Genomic DNA, 18,954 nt, shown 5'->3' with positions numbered 1-18,954 from the left:
AGCCTCCCCATGTCGCTGGGAGGACATTCACTTCACAAGTCTCCCTGTCTCCTGGGGGAATAGAAAGGCAACCCAAACCCACTCAAGGTCCAGGTGGGGAAACAGGTGCTGTCCAGGCAGGGAAGGCTGAGCGTAGAAGAGGTTCCCAAGTCTTTTGCTCAATCATTATTGCTTTACAAGTCCCTGATATGTAAACAACTGAGACCACAGCTCCTGGGCCACAGCCCAGCTTTCTTCAGCTGTCAGGTGATAAGCTGTTGGCTCAGGGAACAACTTCTCCTAATCACACACCATCACCTGGCTTCACAATGTGATGCTGAATCAGGGGACAAGGAAGAGGTCCCAGGAAAACATCCTGCCTGGGCACAGAATGATAGATGGCTTTATTGGCCTTCTTCATAAGACCTCACTGGGAATGCCACAGCACAGCACCGCTTTAAAAATAGCATTGGGTGAACAGCACAAAAGTGTGAAGCACCAACTCGACTGCTCAGTAACCTCTCACCACTTTGTGTCTGTTAACCACACATACTCACTTGGTTTTACAGTAAGCTACCACACAGACGATGCCCACAACAAGCAAGGCAACACAGATTCCCGTGATGGTTAAAACTCTCTTCTGATAGAGCTCTTCTGCTTCTGCAAATGGAGAGAAAGAAACCAGTTATAAACAGGCTCCAGCACCACGGATGCATCTGGCTGCACAGGAACCAGCACTGCGTGAGGGCAAGATGGAGAGCAGGGCTCAGTCAGACCTCCTAGCAATCCACTGCCCATCTCTGATAGCTGCCCGAAGCTGAGACAGGCTGGCCCAATCTTACTCACCCCTCAAGAGATCTTCAGTCCTTTTGTCTCTCTGTACCTTCGCCCTCTCTTGCTCAGTAGCTCACCCCTTCTGCACTCAAGCACGCTTCTTGCTTTCTCTTCTTTTCCCGCAGAATAACTTGGTGACTAATCTCAAAAAGCCCCGTGAATCTACTTTCCCTTCCAGCAGATCCCCCCTTCTTGGCAACTTAATAATCTAACAAGGATGACCCCAAGCATCCCCCACTCACCACGTACACACATAGCCCTGTGATGTTCTCATCACAGGCCCTCTGCTCTGATGGACTCAGAATGCCTTTTCCTTGCAGCGGCTGCATGCCCTGGAGCTCAGCAATGCATTAGAAACCACCAAGCAACAGGCCCCAAAGCATGTAGGTGCTGGAAGGGACATCCTAAAACACTCAAAAAGCAGAATGAAGATGGAAAAGTGATAGTGCATTAGACAAAGGAAAGGGAGTGGGGTAATTAAAATACAGTAACCAATTACAGTTATGGCTTTTTAATGAGACCTAGGAAGTGATTAATTCCATTGCACCAGGTAACTCAGATGCACACACAAAAGTCAAGGCTGCTGCCTCTCCCAGGTATTACCATTTGTCATGGACTGCCATTCAAACCAGAAAAATCAGTCACTTGCATCAAAACCCAGACCATGCTGGAAGTCAGGTAGTTCATTCAAATAAGTCAAAGCTCCAAGAAAATGGTAGGGTGTCACCTGCAGTGCTACTGAACTACGCCTAGGCAGCAACTGTATATCAAGGACCCCTCTTCCTCTGTAGCTATGCCAGGGCAGATGCTCTTCTCAGCAACATCCACCTATCTCCACTGAGATCAGCAAAGGCTATTTGGTTCTCCATCTGAATGACTGAGAGAAGGATTCAGTCCACAGCTGCCATGAGACTTGTATTTCAGCATCTATGACCAATGTGCTTGTGATCCCATACTGTGAGTTAATTGTAAAGCCATTGGGGTTTGTCTTCTTTAATATTAATTGAAATATTTTTTAATACAGATCAGGCAATAAACCTCATGCCATGGTTGCTATGCTCAGTGTGTTTCACCAGGCTATACTAAATACTTTCAGTGTACTATAAGATATTAACAGTGCTACCAAACCAGTGAAATACATGACCAGAAGAGAAATGTGTCTGATTTTAGGTACCAGCATTGACTCCCAGGACTAGACTCAAACAAAAAGAAAAAAGGTGTAAGTAACAAAACATTGTAGATAACTGAATATTTAGATTAATATCAGCTTGCCTTTTTAGAAAGGAAAATTATTTTTGGAAGAAAAAAGTGCTGGGAGAAATGTTTCTCTCTGTCTAGCTCTTAACTTGTGAATGAAGAATTGCTAAACCAGAGGCTGTGAATAACCATCCTGACATGAAGATGCAAAACATCATCATTAGTGCTTGCTTCATGTCTCTGTTGCAAAGCTGCAGTTTGAAGAAGTAAATTTCCATCCCTCTCATTTGTGCCCTGGCCTTTGGCTTCAGGAGGCTCTCAGAGCACTCACCGGTGGAGTTGCTGAAAAAGCAAAGTCCCACCAAGCACAAGAGAAGCAGGCAGCTGAGATTCTCCCAGACTCCAGCTCCATAGCCACTGTAAGCCAGGAACAGCAGGTCAGGTCTCTCACTTTGACTGAAAGTTATCGAGCTGTATCTGCTTTACTAGCCAGCTGCACCTCTTCAGAGCCAGAGCCTGTATGGCCTGGGACTTGCTCATGCACGGGAGTTTGGGTGTTGGCTGACCTGGTGTTCCTTGCTTCTTACTACAAGGAGCCAGGTGGAGCTGGCTAGGGGAAGGAATTCACCGTGGGGTGAAATGTTTGCTTCAGCTATGTATTTCCACTGCAGGTGCCCTATTCCAGGCATCAGCAACCATGGCAGACAAGTTTTCTTGCTCTTGTACAGCTTTGGGATCTGGATTCCAGCTGTACAGCTATTTCCTTCCATCAGGAAATTCAGTCTTTTTATCAGAATCAGGTAGGATCGTGTCCTGGTTAGAGACAGCACTGGGCAAAAATTTTGCTGCTACCCAGCTGTATTTCTTCATGGTTTACCAAAAAAAGGGTGAGAAGGAGGCCTTTTTTCACCATAGACCCATCTATGAAGCCAATTGTTTTCAAGGATTCTTCATAAGCTACTGTTTTTGCTACAGACTGCATTTTATTTATTTATTTTTTTAAAGTATGAATTTCCTTTGAATCACGGAAGGAGAGGAAGAAAGACAGCAAAACCATCAAAATTATTTATTTTTTTTAACCCCATTAGCTATATGACCAAATTTTTCACTCAAGGCTCAAATCCCAGCCTCCGTTGAGGTAATCATGATAAGTATGGAACCCTGTCTCTGGCACTTCCACCTGAATTACAGGGGGAATGGTTCAGTTCATCAGAAATGCAGAATCACGTGCTCAGTCTTGAACTGACAGTTCTGCTCTGCCATGTGAAACACTGAAGTCAGAGTCTGTGCATCAGTCACTACTGTAAAACTAAAAATTAAACAACCTGCTTATAGTAATTTATCTTGGCTCCTAACACCTTATTAATGTTGATGCTTGGTAACAGAGTATCTTCATGCTGCATAAAATCATTTTGCCAGAAACAGAAAGAAAACAGGAGGAAGCACTCTACACTTCTGTGTTTGAGAAGTTAAGATCCTGGAGCAGGACTTGTCCATTTGTGTCTGTACGCTCTACAAACACCATGTCTTCATCAGTAGCATTGTCACTCTACAGCAGCAAACACTGTGAACAAACCATGTTGTGCCACATAGTGCTGACAGAATCACAGTCCAGCCACGGGTGTCACAGCAACACATGAAAGTGAAAGACGAATGACAGAGAAGAGACGACTGCAGACTGGGAACAGGATGTGTGGCGGTTCTGTGATGACATTGAGAATGGATGAGGAAAAGGACAAAAGTCAACAAAAAAGGGATGTCAAAAATCCTTAATTTTAAAGTTTATTTAAGTGTATTAGTATTAGCAGCACCGCTTTCTCTGAAACACTTGACCATGAAATGCACTCATTTTCAACAGCAGGAACAAGCTGCTGGGAATACATACCAAACCCAGTGGGTAAGGCATGCAAAAACCAGCAGAGACGGATTTCTCCAGATTCAGTTAGTGCATGTCTCTCCACCTCAGGAACCCAATAAGATAATTTAACATCCACAAGTGAAAGACTGGTGTCCCCATACAGGTTTCAAATCGAATTGAAGTTATCTTCATGTGAAGATCTGCTCTGGATGGCATTGCTGGGCCAGTGTTTTTAAATTGAGCAATAAAGACAAATCTGTCTGTTCTCACCTGACCAACCCCTTCTGCACTCAGCCTGTGCACTCAAGGGAAACCTAGCCCCAAGGATTTGATTTCTCAGGTGCTTACCCTATAGATATCTGATACATTTCTGAAAACGGACTAAGGAGAAAGGAGGAAAAATATGATTATAAGCAACTGGGCAGGAGCAGGCAGTTGCCCAAAGGGGATATTTTTAAGAGCTTGCAAATTACTGCAGTGTTTTTCCACACTTCAGCTTGCCACCATGAAGCTCAGCATTACACCCTCTCCTCTCATGGGAGACTGCTGATTTCCCAGGCTTATTGTCTTTAAAATAATTCAGCTCATGTCACCTTCCAAGGGACAATTTCCTTCCAGTCAAGCACAGAAAGAAGCAGCCTTTGGGAGCAGGAATGGCAAAACCATCCTGATGCTTCCTAGGATCCGGTGGACCATAGCACATTGAGAATGACAATGCAATAAAAGTCCTTATCTTCCTAAAACTTGCCTTCCCATTCCTGGAACACCTGTTTATTCCCAAGCGGTGCCTGCTGGCAACCCTTACGATTGTCACGAACTCCTGCCTTTCGGTTAAATATACAAAAGCATGTAGAATGAGGAGACGTATGGCAATTGTAACATCCCAGTCACGCCACACACACCAGGCTGCTGCTTGAAACAAAGAAAAAAGTGCTGCTAAAAATACACGTGCATTTTTATAGTTTTACATTTAGACTTTGAGCTTTACTTTTTTTTTTTTTTTTTTTTTTTTTTAATCCAAACATCTATCTTGGCGCCAGGGAAACGAACAGAACAGCTGATTTTTTAATCATCCCATTAAAGCCATAAATATAATATGGGCAGCTCTTAATGGCTTCTGATTAATAAATGAATGGTTGTTCCATACCCTTTAATTCAAATCCAAGATGCTCTGCCAATGCAGAAAGAAGACAAGGAAGAGAAAGAGAAAAAGAAAAACAGGTCTGTCAGAGATCTCTAATATACATACACACACACTGTGCAGTTACAGCAGGTTAGTTTTTCTGTAGGCTCAGCAGCGGTTACACAGAACACAGTGTATGCTTCAGAGCATTTTAATTTCCCACCAGAGCTTATATCTTATGTAAAGAAAGACCCAAACAAATTGCAGTGGAAGTTAATTATGAATTCTTTTAGTTAATTATGAATTCTTTTGAGATGAGCCATGTTTGTTAGTACCTGATATGGAATTTACAGTTTAGGCAGGAAAAAAAAAAAAAAAAAAAAGTACACTTGTTCTGAAACAACTCCTGACTCCAGACAGGCCAAAACACATAGCGACTGCATGAACCTGGTAAAACCATTCATTTGCTTTCTACAGGCAGAATGTGCCCTGCACAGTTTCACGTGCCCCTCTGCCTGGGGGCTTGTGCACCAAAGAAGCGTGTGTGGCAGACAGATGTGTAGGCACTTGCACAGGGCCCTCAGGCCTGCAAGCGCAATTCTTCTGCCCATGACCTCAAGTCTGGTCTCGGATGCACAATGTCATCTGGCAGCATTGCCTGTAAAATCTCCTGGTATCACGTAAATTGTGTGAGTACTGTTCTTTGCAGTACAGATTTGCAGTTGTACCACTGATACTGCAAGTGATTAGTTGCCTGGGCAAAGGTAATAAATCCCTTGCAGATCTAAAAGTGCAAATTGCACTGGAAGTTTCCCTCAAGCCTGTGATCTTCCAAATTTCACTTTTGCTGTGGTTCTGCATTTTTAGAAACAGCAAGCATGCCAAAAAAAAAAAAAAAATTAAAAAAAAATAAAAGAGCACAAATTGGAGTATCTGCTTTCAGATTCAAATTCATTACAAATAAGATTACAGTTTATCTTGAAGAGATAGTGCTAAGCAAAGTTGAGTTTGCCTAATGAATCAACAATGTTGTTGTCCAACACAGGCAACAGTTTTGCTGAAAAAGTCCTTTTCAGTTCTGAATTGCAAAACTTTTCCCAGTACTGGCCTCACCTAAAGACAGTTTTTTCCCACATAAATATTAAAAATCTTCATTCATACTTATCATTGTACATTAAAGTGTGTTCTCCTGTTCCAACTCATCATATGAACAAGATTATTTTCAACTTGGAGATGTCCAAATTGATTTGCTATATTTTCCAAAAGAACTTTTTGCTGCACAGAAATACTGGTTTCCTTTTGCAATGCTGTTCAAAATCTGTGTGTGTAGGGGAAATGAGCACTAACAGTTGTGGAACATGTAAACACTTTCCAACTAAAGCAGGTTCTTCTCTTCAAATCAATGCTAATGTTGGTGGGGTTTTTTTTGTTTGTTTGTTTGTTTTTGGGGGTGGGGTGGGGGAAGTTTCTTAATTTTATGTAAAGGCCACAAAACCTGGATGCCCTCTGCTTCACAGCTCACATGTGTGCAAAAGGAGTGGCAAACTCTACCATGCATATCACAGTGAGTTTGTACAAGTTCCAGGAATATGTACACAATGTGGTGGGCAGCAGAGAACTGGACACATTACATTTGTCATGAACCTTCTGGTTATCACATTGAAATTTGACCTTTTCCTAAAGCACGCTACCATTATGAAAGCTGTTTTCACCTGACACTGTGACAAATGCATGTAGAGATGCATTACATTTCATCCATATATCTACACTATTGATCTGTTTGATGGCAACACACGGCCTATACTGACACATTTTCTCCCTGATCTAGGATTTGCTGTAACATTTACAGCTACAAATGGATGCAATTCAGACCATTCTCATGGTTTGTTTTTTTTGCAAACTCAGAAATGTCTATGCAAACAGAGTTGGTAGGCAAGACCTGAAGAAATTTAGCCTTCCCATTGTCCTCCCTCGCCTTAGAACTGTAAGTGCTTTTTGCTCCCCAGCCCCTGGAGCAGATACCGACAGCTGGCTTGTTGGATCTTAGTCACAAGTTTCCTAATCAGCAAAGAAACCATGCAACTATTCAGCAGCTAAAATGCATGTGCCTGACTCTGCCTGCAAACCCACCAGTGGCTTTGCCTGTACAGGAAGCCATACCCCAACCTGTACTCCTGCATCTGAAGTCCATAGCTACTCAACACTTTACCATCATTTCAAGCTTTTTCAAACTCTCGTCTATTGATTCTTTCCCTCCTCAATGTCACTTTGACAACACAGTTCAGGCACACAGTGGAATTGTAAAAACTCAGCCTCTCTTTTGATATGCAAATTGACAAGGCTGCACACTGACTTCCAGCAGAAAATTCCTTTCGATGACAAGTCAACTTGCTTCATAAAACAGAGGAATTACTGGAGGCATACTAGTATCTACTGACATTCTCATATCATTTTTTTCCTAAGTTGTTTCGCTATTATCACTAATGACCATAATAGCAAAACAGTTGTTTGATGGTATGCAGAAAAATTGTTCCAGCACAATAAGCATCCAAGGTGATGTGCCAGCCAGTTGTAGATACAGGCATTGCTTCTGTTTCACTCATAACTGAATATATCCAAAAGGAAGCCTTCTCTCCTTTCCCTGCTCAGGAGCTCCTCCCAGCCTGGGCATTAAGCAGGTATTGCCTTCTGGGCTGGGACAATGAAGGAAGAAACACTTTATAGTATTCTGGGTTTTGGAAGGTTTGCCTCTTCTTTAAAGAAGAGACTATTCAAAATTATTCAACATGTTACAATCCAGAGGCTACCATGATGATCCCAGCTCCAGGAAAAAACATAGCTCATTGCTTCAAAGTGTAATTTTCTGCATTCAGCAGAGGGGTATCATCTTCATGAACATGGCATACCATACAGTGCATACCTATTGTTTATTAACAATATTCCACTTAGGAACAAACATGTTTGAGAAAACATTTCTCCTAGAGACACAAATTCATTTTGGTCTGGAGCAAAACTATTTCTGATGGCATTCCATGTCTGAAGGAGGTCTCCTTTGCTTTTTAAGAGGTTGATTAGGAAAAGTAATACATCTTCAAAAGCTTTGAGTCCTATTTGCTGATAATGGAGAAGGTGTTCTGTGTGATGTGCTACACCTGTACTGTGTCCTGCAGCAATTCAATTAACCTGCATCTCATGCAGCCTGTCAGTAATAGAGTGGCTGTCTGGCACACTTGGCTGCTGGGGATTCCCAGAAACTATCAGATGACAGTCCCTTCTGCAGATATTAACTGTACATAGGGAAGCATGAGGTCTAGGCTAGTCTAGCAGCTCCTCCAGAAGGCAAGTCACTCCATCCTAACAGGAGTTGTTGCAATAGGGAAGTGTATTGCATTCCAGCTTTGTGGCAGAGGGAATCAATATAGGCAGAGGCTAGCATGCAAATCACAGTAAGACAGTTCTGAGATGGTTGCTCTAGGCTGAGGAAATGGGCATATTATTTTTCTCATATCATTTACCTTTGTCTGTACTCAAACATGTTCCTTGATCATGGCAAGTAGCTAGGACTGAGCACCTCAAACCACAGCGAGATTTCCCAAAATATCTGAATATTCCCAAAATACCTGAACTGGGGGCAAGTTTTTTGGAAAATCTTGTTCCTGTCGAACCTTTCTGGAAATAGTGATCTTAAGATAGAACTCATTCTTCCTTAAGCAGCTGTTAGTGTTAAGGAAACAGTATCTACTATCCACTTAGATGCATTACTTTGCAGAATTTATATTATTCCTTGTATATAAAAGCTAAGCTGGGCTCTTCTGTGTTGATCCCCAAAGAGACCAAACTAGTAGTTTGTAAATGTTCAAATACCAAACTACTGTACATATAAAAGTGGCTGTCCAAAAGAGAAAGGTGGCAAGCATGGGAGAGCTGGATAAGGGAAAATATATGAGAGATGACAAAAATGCTTCATTTCATGCTCTTTGTCTCATCTGCAATGTATGTGTGTGTAATTCAGGTTGGATCCAATCATCCAGACTGGTGCTACTCAGCTGTTCAAAGTAGAGCTTGCTGAGGCAGCAGGTGATGCATGGGCCTTGCACTGGTTTCTCCCAAGGGAAAAAATTCAGCTGAAGTGGATTGAAAGAAAAACCCAGTTGGATTTAGGTGCTACAAACAGCACATGTACTCTGTTGACCCACTGCCTATTGTTAAGTCACAAATTCTGTGGTGGATTTTTTTCTCATTGTTGGACAGAAGAGCTATACTGACTTGATGCATCGTGACTTTGGGACTACATTATGTTCTAAAGTTTCACCTCCTTTAAAAGATGAACAGACAAAACAACATAATCTAAAATATCTTTATGGAAGTAACAATTCAAGACAAGATAGGTCTCACTGTGTTGTAGATTTCTAGGATGATTAAGAAGGATAAGGGCTTCACAAATGGCTGCGAAAACTGGGCCTGTGCTCACATGGACTTCAAGTAGCCTAAGAATGCTATTAAGATGTTTAGCTATTGTGTACATTATGCCCCCCAAAACATGCCTGGGTCCCCAGAGGACTATGTGAGTCACATTGCATGCTCCAAGGTGTGAAACAAAGTGGAGAAGTAACATCTGAGGACCAGAAAGAGACTATCAATAATAAATTGTACTGATGAGCAATACTTGGACTGCACCATGACCTAGGCTTTCTCCAGGGGACATGAGGGAGCAATGTCCCATGACACTGGGGACAAAGGACACTGTGTGAGAGTTAAGGACTGGGCATTGAGTGAGCTCTCCATAAACTGCACAACCTTTTTGCTTGTCCAGTACTGTATGAATAAAAATAACTGGGAAGGCCTCAGGAGTCCAGATATGTAACAATAGTGAATTGGCGAACTTCTGTGGATTAGCTCGTAATTAACTTTGGGAGGTCCCCAGGGGTAACCTGCACTGCAGTCCAGGAGAGAGAAATAACCCTGTTATGATAAACCACAAATGCCCTGTAATTACCCAGCCAAACCACAGCGTAGTCATTACATTAATTAAATGGTCAGCAGCTATTGTGTTATTAAAGGGAAGCTGCACAATGTCTGTGGAATTTAAAATGCTGCTAAATATTGTTTTAGGGCTCAGATGAGTAAGAGAATGAGGAGGAAACAGAAAGGTAGGTTACAAAAAAAAATAAAAAAAAAGTATTTTTCTATTTATCATTCTCATATTGCAATCAGCAGGTAGGACATTACTCATGAATGAATGAACAGAGGAGCTGAAATTCAGATTTAGACCTTCTATTAGAAGGTTTATTCTATTAGATCCTAGAAGAGCCTGAAGTGGTATGTTCATCCACCTACTCAAGGGGACATTTCACCTCTGTATGGGGAGGCAGTGAGAGAAGAAAATGTCCAAACAGCTCCTGTCAAAAGGATCACTCATATATTTGTGTGATCACCAACACTCCTCCAGCTGCAGCCTGGTGACTTCAGAGCAAGTTAAACTATACCTAAGAAAAGAAGCCTCCCACCCAATAGATACACTGCTCTGATTCAACACCTGCTTAGCTGGCAGCTTTGGAGCCAATTTGTGTGCTGCTGTATGAACATGTGATTCTGTTCCCAGGCCAGATGCTGTAGCTTGCACTTCAGGTCAATGGCCTGAAGCTGAGAAATGTACAAAGGGGACAATGGGGATGAGACAGCCTGGTACAGACACAGCCAGTAGTAACAGTTCAGTTTTCTGGCTGGAAGTGCTCTATGAAAGTAACTTCCTTAGAGAAGAATGACTGATGGGAAGAGTCAGATGTCTGATTTACAGGAAATGTTTTGTGGTAGCTCAAAAGTTATGCTGGTGAAATCATTACACAAATCACACCTAGTGCAGTGGATGGTTAAGAACACATAGTGGTTCTCATTCAGGAAATTCCCATTTTTGTCATCTATTCCTGGAAGGAATCTGTAATACCTATACAAGGGAAATGTCCTGCCACAAAGCAAACTGATCAGGAGCTAGACCCACCAAAAAAAGCTTTTGATGGCTTCAACAAGGGATCCCTGGGGGACATATAAATCTGGGAACTCAGGATACACCTTCATATCAGCAGTCACTGAAAGCAGAAATGACAAGATAGTCTGTAACTGCAAGACATTTTTTTCAGATCAAGCTTTTCTCTTCCATGTTTTCAGATGACTACACTGAGTACCACGCAACAAGTGTAGCTGCCTTCCTCCTCTTAGGAAGCCTGCTCTCAGCGGACAGCAGAAAATGCTGATCTTCCCTTCCAAAGCAGACTAGTGGGAAGATTCCAACTATGAATTAAAATTAATTTTGTAAAGAAACAAAGAATGAAATACAGGGTAAAAATGGAGAACATGCTAAATTACATCAGCTGCTGGCTCTGTTCTAGGATGTTTACTGGCAGACTACAGACTTCAGCTTTTATTTGAAAAAAAATGGAAAATAGAAAATGAAAACATTTGAATGGGATGACATTTTTCCTCTAGATCAGTGACAATGACTGTGGGAGATGAATAAATAGCAACATTAAGATGTAATTTCAGATTCCACAGACAAGAGATAGTCACAGACACTGAACTGTATCCCAAATTTCTTATTTTTTTCCCACAAATCTCAGGCAGAAATAATTCAAATGTGCAAACTTAGGAAAGGTGTAAATGTTCCTGTTGGAGATTATTGTGTTTAACTTTCAGTATCTCAGCTCCTTCTGGAATGAAATAGCTGCTGACGTGCTTTATGAAACCTTTACATCCAGCCAGCACAAAGCCTGGAAATTTACTAGTCCAGCAGTGTTTCACAAAGACCTGAGAAACTTCTTGAGAAAAGATAGAGCTAGGCTAGGTCTTGGTTTCACGTATAACAGGCAGCTATGAAATTCAGGTGCCAGCACAGTTTTTAAAAAAGGCATGTTTCTTGAAAGAAAGGGTGATTTTGGAAAAGCTACAAGTTCTGGAAAAGAACTGCAGTACACAGTTGTGTATGAAGCTGGTCCCAGGAGGTCTTTATTAGAAAGACTTACTGACTTTTTGTGTGTGTGATACTGCTGAAATTCACCCACATGTGCAAGGAGAGATGGAGATCTGACTGCAAAGGCAAAGATCACAACCCCAGGAGGTTCTCTGAGAGGTGATACTACAAAGGAAGAAAAAATGAAAAAGAGAGTATCTAAGCAGATCAAAAGGTTTTATTAAGAAAGTGTAGTGTAAGTGTGAGCACTCTCAAAGATTGTTCAAGATTGTTTTTGAGGGAAGCTGTATACTGAACAGCACCAACAAGAAAGAAATGGAAAAAGATATGTTCCTAGTTCCCTTAACAATTGAAACGGGCTGGTACCACAGGCAGCATTTTGCCACTGGCTAAGGCAGTTTCAAGGTCCTCTGAATTAAAAGTAAGGCCAGAGAAGAGCATATTTATGCACTTCAGTAGACTTCAGAGCCACTTTTAAGGATGTTCCAATGCAGGGAAATCACCATGCAAATCCAGCTACTGTCCAAGGAAAGAGTCTTCTTGCACTGAATGCCCAATGGCTTCAGAAATTGCTCTGTTGCCAGCAGAAGCCGGACAATCACATCGGAAAGCAGAACTTTGATCCCAAGTTCAGAGCTGTCAATTTTAAAGTAGATTTCCCAATCAATAGGCTTGCAAAATGGTCCCTGGGAGCTAATACTATGGACTCAATAAAACTGTGGTTCAACAGTATGATGTGCTAAATTTTAGTTCTCACTAGTGCAAGGACAGCTAGACAGAGACACACGTGACCGTGAACATACTGTACAGAGACTCTGGTAGAGACATCTGACAGCTAAATTAATGAGTTTGTGCTCATCACCCTCAGCACCTCTGAAGGACTAGACGTCTCAGCCTGATGCCAGCACCAGTGTTAGGTTAGCTTAATTCTCATACTTGGGTGCCAAACACTCGATAGTGACTAGGAAGGTAGCCTGGAGCACAAATTTGGATTCAAACCTCCAGCAAAGATGCCTAAAAGCTCCCTCAAAAAATAATGATGGCCTGGCTGCACTATTGTTGCAAAGAAGGGGGCAGGGAGAACAGTGGGTCTGACGAAGAGTCCATGATGTGAACTCAGGTTGCCAGTATGGCTGGTTACTCCTTGACTGTACATCGCATTCCCAGTGGCAAAAGTCAAGGAGGATTTCTGGTTTTGTACATTCTGTAGTAACAGGCTCCCAGCCCTCTGGCTTTATCAAATATACATCACAAGTGCAAGATCTAACTCCTGAAACTAGCAGATGATATGACTTTACCTTCTCATCACTGTATGTACATATACACCTTATGTACAGTGCAGAATATCTATTAATTATATCTGCAACTATAATTGTATGCAGACACAGAAATATGCAGAGTTTGATGTGAAAAATGTTTTAGTAAGATGATTTAATAACTCACAGCCCATGGAAATAATTCTTTGTGTTCTCATCTACCAGGGTATTCCTCTCTTTTATACTGTAATTGCATACAGCCACTGTCCATTTTGTTCACTGCCATTAATTCTCTTTCAATCTAAAATAAAATTGCTTAAATATTTCCTTAATGTTCCTCAGTTATGTTTTATAGCCTCTAAAAGGCTTTCCTCCAACAGGTTATTTAAAGCCTAAACAACATCATTTTCCAACACTGTCCTGTCAGCCAATTCATTATGCGTGGATGGAGGAGTGTGCACAGGGATCTAGTGAGATCAGTGGAATTTCATACAGACATAAGGGATCTAACCAGACTTCAGGCAGCATCAGAGCATTTTTTTTTTCTTCTCAGGTATGTACCTTTCACCTTTTTTAATCTCAGTGAATGTGCAATTCTTTTCTCTGACATCTCTCCTTCCTTGTTTCTTCTGGTGGATTTTCTGTTTTTATCAACGTGACAAAGCCATCTGCCATACTGTCGTAGAACTGACCTATGATAAACAGGATAAAACTTTTGAGTTTCCCCATAAGACTTTGCCCATACTTACTGGATGTGTGATTACTACGTGTCAGTGTCTGAAAAGCCTGTATTTGTGCTGCTGTAGCTTAGCAGGTTACCGCCCATCCACGGCTGATGGTAACCAACTGCCTATGCATACTTAGCCACTGCTGTGCAAAATAAACGTGTTGGCTTAGACCTCCTTAGGGTATGATTCTTGCTGGAAAACAGACCATCAGGGAGGCTGAAATTAATGCAGGCTTAGTACAAAGGCAGGCTGAGAGAGCTGAGACAGTGAGGTACCACAGCTCTGCTCAGAAGTGGTACCTTGCTCGGCCAGAGCAATGTTTTCTGTTTGCATGATGCATCCATTTTGTTAGTTAAGTAGCTGCTCTATCATGCTTCTCTTTTTTTTTTTTTTCTTTTTCTTTTCTGCAGTGTCTCAATACGTTTCCCATTACATTTGCATGACAGTGCAAGCAAAATAAAATGCAAACTCCTTACAAGCAGATAGGAACCAACAACAGAGATTCTTGCTTGAATTCTGGTGTTGCAAATTTCTACAAAAGGCAAATGTTATTCATCCAATAAGGGCTGAGTCAGGACAGACTGGGATGTCCCCAAGCTAGCTCAATAATACAATTCCTAGTGAGTTCCTCTGTACCAATCTGTTAGAAAATAGTAACAGTGTGAGCATGACATAAAAAAAAAAAAAGTGCCATTTTTAACAACTTCAAGCAGTGGGTATATACCCAGCATATGTCTGACAGTAGGTATTTGGTCACATGGTTGTAACAGCAACTTAGAGAATATCACTTGCAAAAAAAACAATCTAAATACATCTTTCATCTTCATAATTACAGTAGTCTAGTAGGTATTTCTGATAGTCGAAGAAACCTCCAAAGCAACCTGCCAAACAGACAATGAGAGCCTAAGCCCCTGCTGAACATAGGGAATTATTCCTGAGCAAAACCTGAGTAGTGGTTCAAACTGGAGAGATAGGAAGGTGCTCCCAAAAGGAAGATGCACAACATCTGTGATGCTGGGAAGAAGGCAACCATCTCTACTTCTGGCCCAAATTCAGACAAGTATCTGCTGCATCCTTTCAGAACCTGCATCCTTCAATTTAGTTTACTTTGCAGAGGTTCTCCCTCAGACCTGGGATATACCTGCTGACAATTATAGTGTAATAATTATATTAAAGAGCCAGAAGCCTCCCATCTAGGCCTGAAAACCTAAAACATCCCAAATACATTTATTACAACACCAGGGTAGGTGTCATTATTTACTGTTTAAGTATCTGTCAAGTGCTGGCAATGTTCTCAAAATAATAATCAGGTCAGAGCTCTTTTATTTCCAGTGGAAATGACTGAAACTCATTTAAAGTATTTCAGCTGTTGACCTGTCAGAACCCATACATGATGAAATACAGAGTGAATTATAGAGCAACAGCAACTTCCAATGTGACCTAATTATCATTTAAAGTAGAAAGTAAGCATTCATGCAATCCAGACTCGAGTGAAATGTGTTTTCTATTTGAAAGAATGGCAAGTTCAGTGCATTCTTTGCTGCAGTGTAGCTGCTACATATATTACCCAACTGTGACCTGAAAGTGAAAACAGCTATAAACACATATGAATCATCTTAGATTATTTTTATCCTAGTTCAGATAAGTGACCTGGATTGTTAAACTGTTTTTACCTTACTATTCCATGGTTAGACCATAAAACTATTTTTCACCCATTTTTGTTTTGCAGCATGATAGCAATAGTGTCTGAACATGTTGGATGCCACATCATGAGACACCCTACAAATCAACTTCATGGGTGAGCATCCCACTGCTGTCTGCAGCAGGAGTCCCTGACACTGTGGGATCCAAAGTAGAAGAGAAACCTTTTTGCATCAGGTTAAAGATCAAAACGGAGCATTATCTTTAGACATTTTAAAAAGATCTACTTGGATGTTTTAGTTTGAAAAAAAAAAATCAATTGAGGTTTCAACTTTGGAAGCCAATTTGGAACAAAAGGCAATGTAAAAACACCAAGCTGTCCCAAGGGCCTCAAAGCCCATCTGCATCTTGTCTCTATACTCTGCAGAAGAGAGTTTAATGCAAGCCCTTGCCAGCTATTAGCATGTGCTAATGAGACTCTTGCTATTGCCAGTTCAGGACAAGGACTGAAGGATTTCTTAAAGAGTGGTAAGAGAGGGGACACTGGCAATCAAGCACGTATCATGGAGAGGCCTTTCTCCTCTGGTTCCCACTACTTGGAGCCTCTTCTGTGGCTCCTTTTAAAAACTCTCTTTTAAAAAACACCATTTGCAATGGTCCAAATGGCCAGCATGGAGGCAGGGTGTACACAGATAGTCACTGTGTTGTAACTGCAGGCTAAGTGCTGCACCTTCTTTCAGGTCAGACCTTATCCACACAAGGATCCCACTGGTGCTAGGACACGGTCTGAACAGAGACCTAGCAAAAGTTATCTGCCTTGAACAAAATAAGCAAATGACACCTGTAAGTGAGGCATCTCTGGAGACCCACAGTACATGGGAACTGAGAACTAGACACTGGGAAGCACCAAGTACAGGAGTTGTAGGGTACTTACATCCACTGCATACAAGGTCAAGGGATCAGTCACTGCAGTTAACACAACCCCATATGCAAGGCTGTCTGACTACTAGGAGATATGGGAACATCTCTGTCTCCAGGATGGATACTGTCAGAGATGCCTAGTCAGCAGATTTTGTTTGCATGCTGTGTTGCACTGCAGGGAGGGGAGCCCTGAGACCACAGCAGGCTCCAGCATGACCTCTGGCTCCAGGCATGAACCATGGGCTCTACCCAGACCTCTGGGCATGCTCCAGGCCAGCCTCTGACAATCTCACCTGAACAGCAGTTGATGCTCAGTTTAGCTTCAGGTAACAAAACCACAACCTCAGTGCAAGGGAAATTTCAGAACAGCCTTCACTGTGTTTTCCTCAGTTGGTACAGAGAGACTCACACACCCAACTTGCAAGAGTCACAGGAAAAATACAGATCTCTTGCACCGCACCACATAGTCCACGGTGAGACAGCAATGCTAGCAGATACAGCTTATTGCAGACTGTTCTCACACAGCACACCACATAACCCTGTGCCGTATTTGTATTTTGCACGAAAAGAGCAAGCAACATTAAATTCAATCAGAAATGAAAGCAGATCCCATTCTAACGAATGGGGAGATAGCAAGAGCCCTGATTCTCCTCTTGGCAACTATCGCAGCTCCTCTTAAGGCCAAGCAGAGCTGGGAGTGCACAAGACAGGAAGAGGGCTCTTGGAGAACAGAAGAACCTGCTTTAAGGACATGACACAGAGCTACAATAACAAGGGAGAGAGAGAAGTAGAAAGAGACATACTGGAGAAGCTGACCATTGCGAAATGCTGACACCGGTCTCCTGTGAATTCGATCGGACACCTACCGGAAGAAAGAAAACCAGAAAGAAAGAAACAAGATAGCAAAATGACACCCAAACAGAGTGAACCGAGGCCCCTCCTGATCCCTTTCACAACTCCTATCTGTCTGCTTTCAGCCTGCACCCTTACCTGCATCCCTAAGCCCTAGCCCAAAGCTGACACCAAGAGCCATCCCTGACTAGACCACTCTACATCCACCGCTGTGCCCAGGAGGTTTTAAGTAGTGTGGTGCATTTTTTGTCTTCAAACATACTTTGCTTAGGATCTGGCATGTACAATCGCAAAGGCAGTTTCTCCAAACATCTCTGTCCGAAGAATCCATTTGGACATCTGGAGGGGAAAAGGGGAGAAATCACAGAACATGTCTGGCACCATTCTTGAGGCTAAGGTCAGAAATAAAAAGTGCATTGTGATGAATGGAAAAAATAAATGCTTCACGCGCATATTTACTCTCTGCTTTGCTTTAACCTCTAACATTAGCATTGCAGCTTTATCTTAGGCCTGGGTCATCAAGCCGCCAGCTAAACCCCTCCTTTCCTCCTCTGCCTGCCTCCTTCCTTCTCACCTGCTAGAAGCACCAGCTGGCCAGAAGATTGAGATGGGCTGCACCCTACTTTCAGAGATTCTCCTTGGAGCCACTATCTAGACAAGACTGGCAAGCAGCATCACAGAGCAGTGAGCAGCTGCTCAGGCGACAGCAAGCATGGTGTATGGCAAGCATCTTCACATTGTTACCCCCAGAAGTACTCACAGGATGTTCCAGGGAGAATGGCTATGTTGCGGTTAGAGAGGAAGCATGTGCAGAATCTCTGTGTTAACAGAGAGAAAGGGACAGAGAAGAAAGCTGAGCTGGAACAGGTCTCATGCGCTGCCCAGCTGTGCTGCCCATGCTCTTGCAGGCCAGGCTATCCCATTCATAGAATCATAAAATCATAGAATCATTAAGGTTGGAAAAGACCTCCAAGATCATCTGGTCCAACCATCCATGATGGATGGGCCAGGATGTGCTAGCTCAGGGAGCACCAGTTGTATGACCCTGATGCTGTAGTGCCCTGGGGACAAGGGCCACAGGGCAGGTGCACAGGTCACAAGTGAGGTCCCTGCAGCAGCTCCCAGTCAAGTGGGACTCAGGGGGTGTGGGAGCATGGGCAGGGTGTGGTGGGAGCTGCTGAGCCTCACACAGGTGCAGCAACACCCACGTATTGCATCCTGACCTGCCACAGCTGCGAGTGAACCGGGAAGTGATGGGAACTCATTTGTGGGTAGTCAAACATTTCTTCCCCTGGTGCTGATCTCTCTCCCTTACTTCACTGCTTTTATCATGACCTTCTTGGATAGTTCATCAAAGTTATACCTATCTTTCTTCAAGTCTCATCTCTACCCACCTGTCCTGAAACTCCCTCCCTCCCTCCTGACTCCCTCCTCCCTCCCTCCCCTGAGCTTAATAGGGTTTTATCATAAATAGCTGGAATTTTAACATGTTTTCCAACTTCCTGGAGCAAGCTGTGTTGCAGGTCCTGTATCTTGTACATGTCAGACCTTCCTCGCTCTCAGCTACCACCCACAAGAGTGCTCTGTCCCTGTCCCTCATC

General features: G+C 42.6%; 1 protein-coding gene across 13 annotated transcripts in view; it reads right to left on the bottom strand.

The window, feature by feature from the left end:
- Positions 1-18,954, bottom strand: part of NRG2 (neuregulin 2) — a 170,329-nt gene that overhangs the window by 7,144 nt on the left and 144,231 nt on the right. For 7 of the 13 annotated variants that reach the window (XM_068698693.1, XM_068698683.1, XM_068698689.1 and 4 more), the window contains 2 exons: positions 13,773-13,903; positions 537-639 (listed from right to left, as the gene is read on the bottom strand). In XM_068698693.1, the coding sequence (XP_068554794.1) occupies positions 537-639; positions 13,773-13,903 (234 nt within the window). Of the gene's footprint in view, positions 1-536; positions 640-5,015; positions 5,040-13,772; positions 13,904-17,304; positions 17,364-17,615; positions 17,693-18,954 lie in introns of all 13 variants that reach the window. The other 6 variants (XM_068698694.1, XM_068698680.1, XM_068698682.1 and 3 more) reach the window with 4 other exon arrangements.

This window comes from Anas acuta, chromosome 14 (genome assembly GCF_963932015.1).
Source record: "Anas acuta chromosome 14, bAnaAcu1.1, whole genome shotgun sequence".
NCBI lineage: Eukaryota > Metazoa > Chordata > Aves > Anseriformes > Anatidae > Anas > Anas acuta.
Note: the sequence above shows the minus strand (reverse complement) of the source record. Positions and strands in the feature narration are given on the sequence as shown.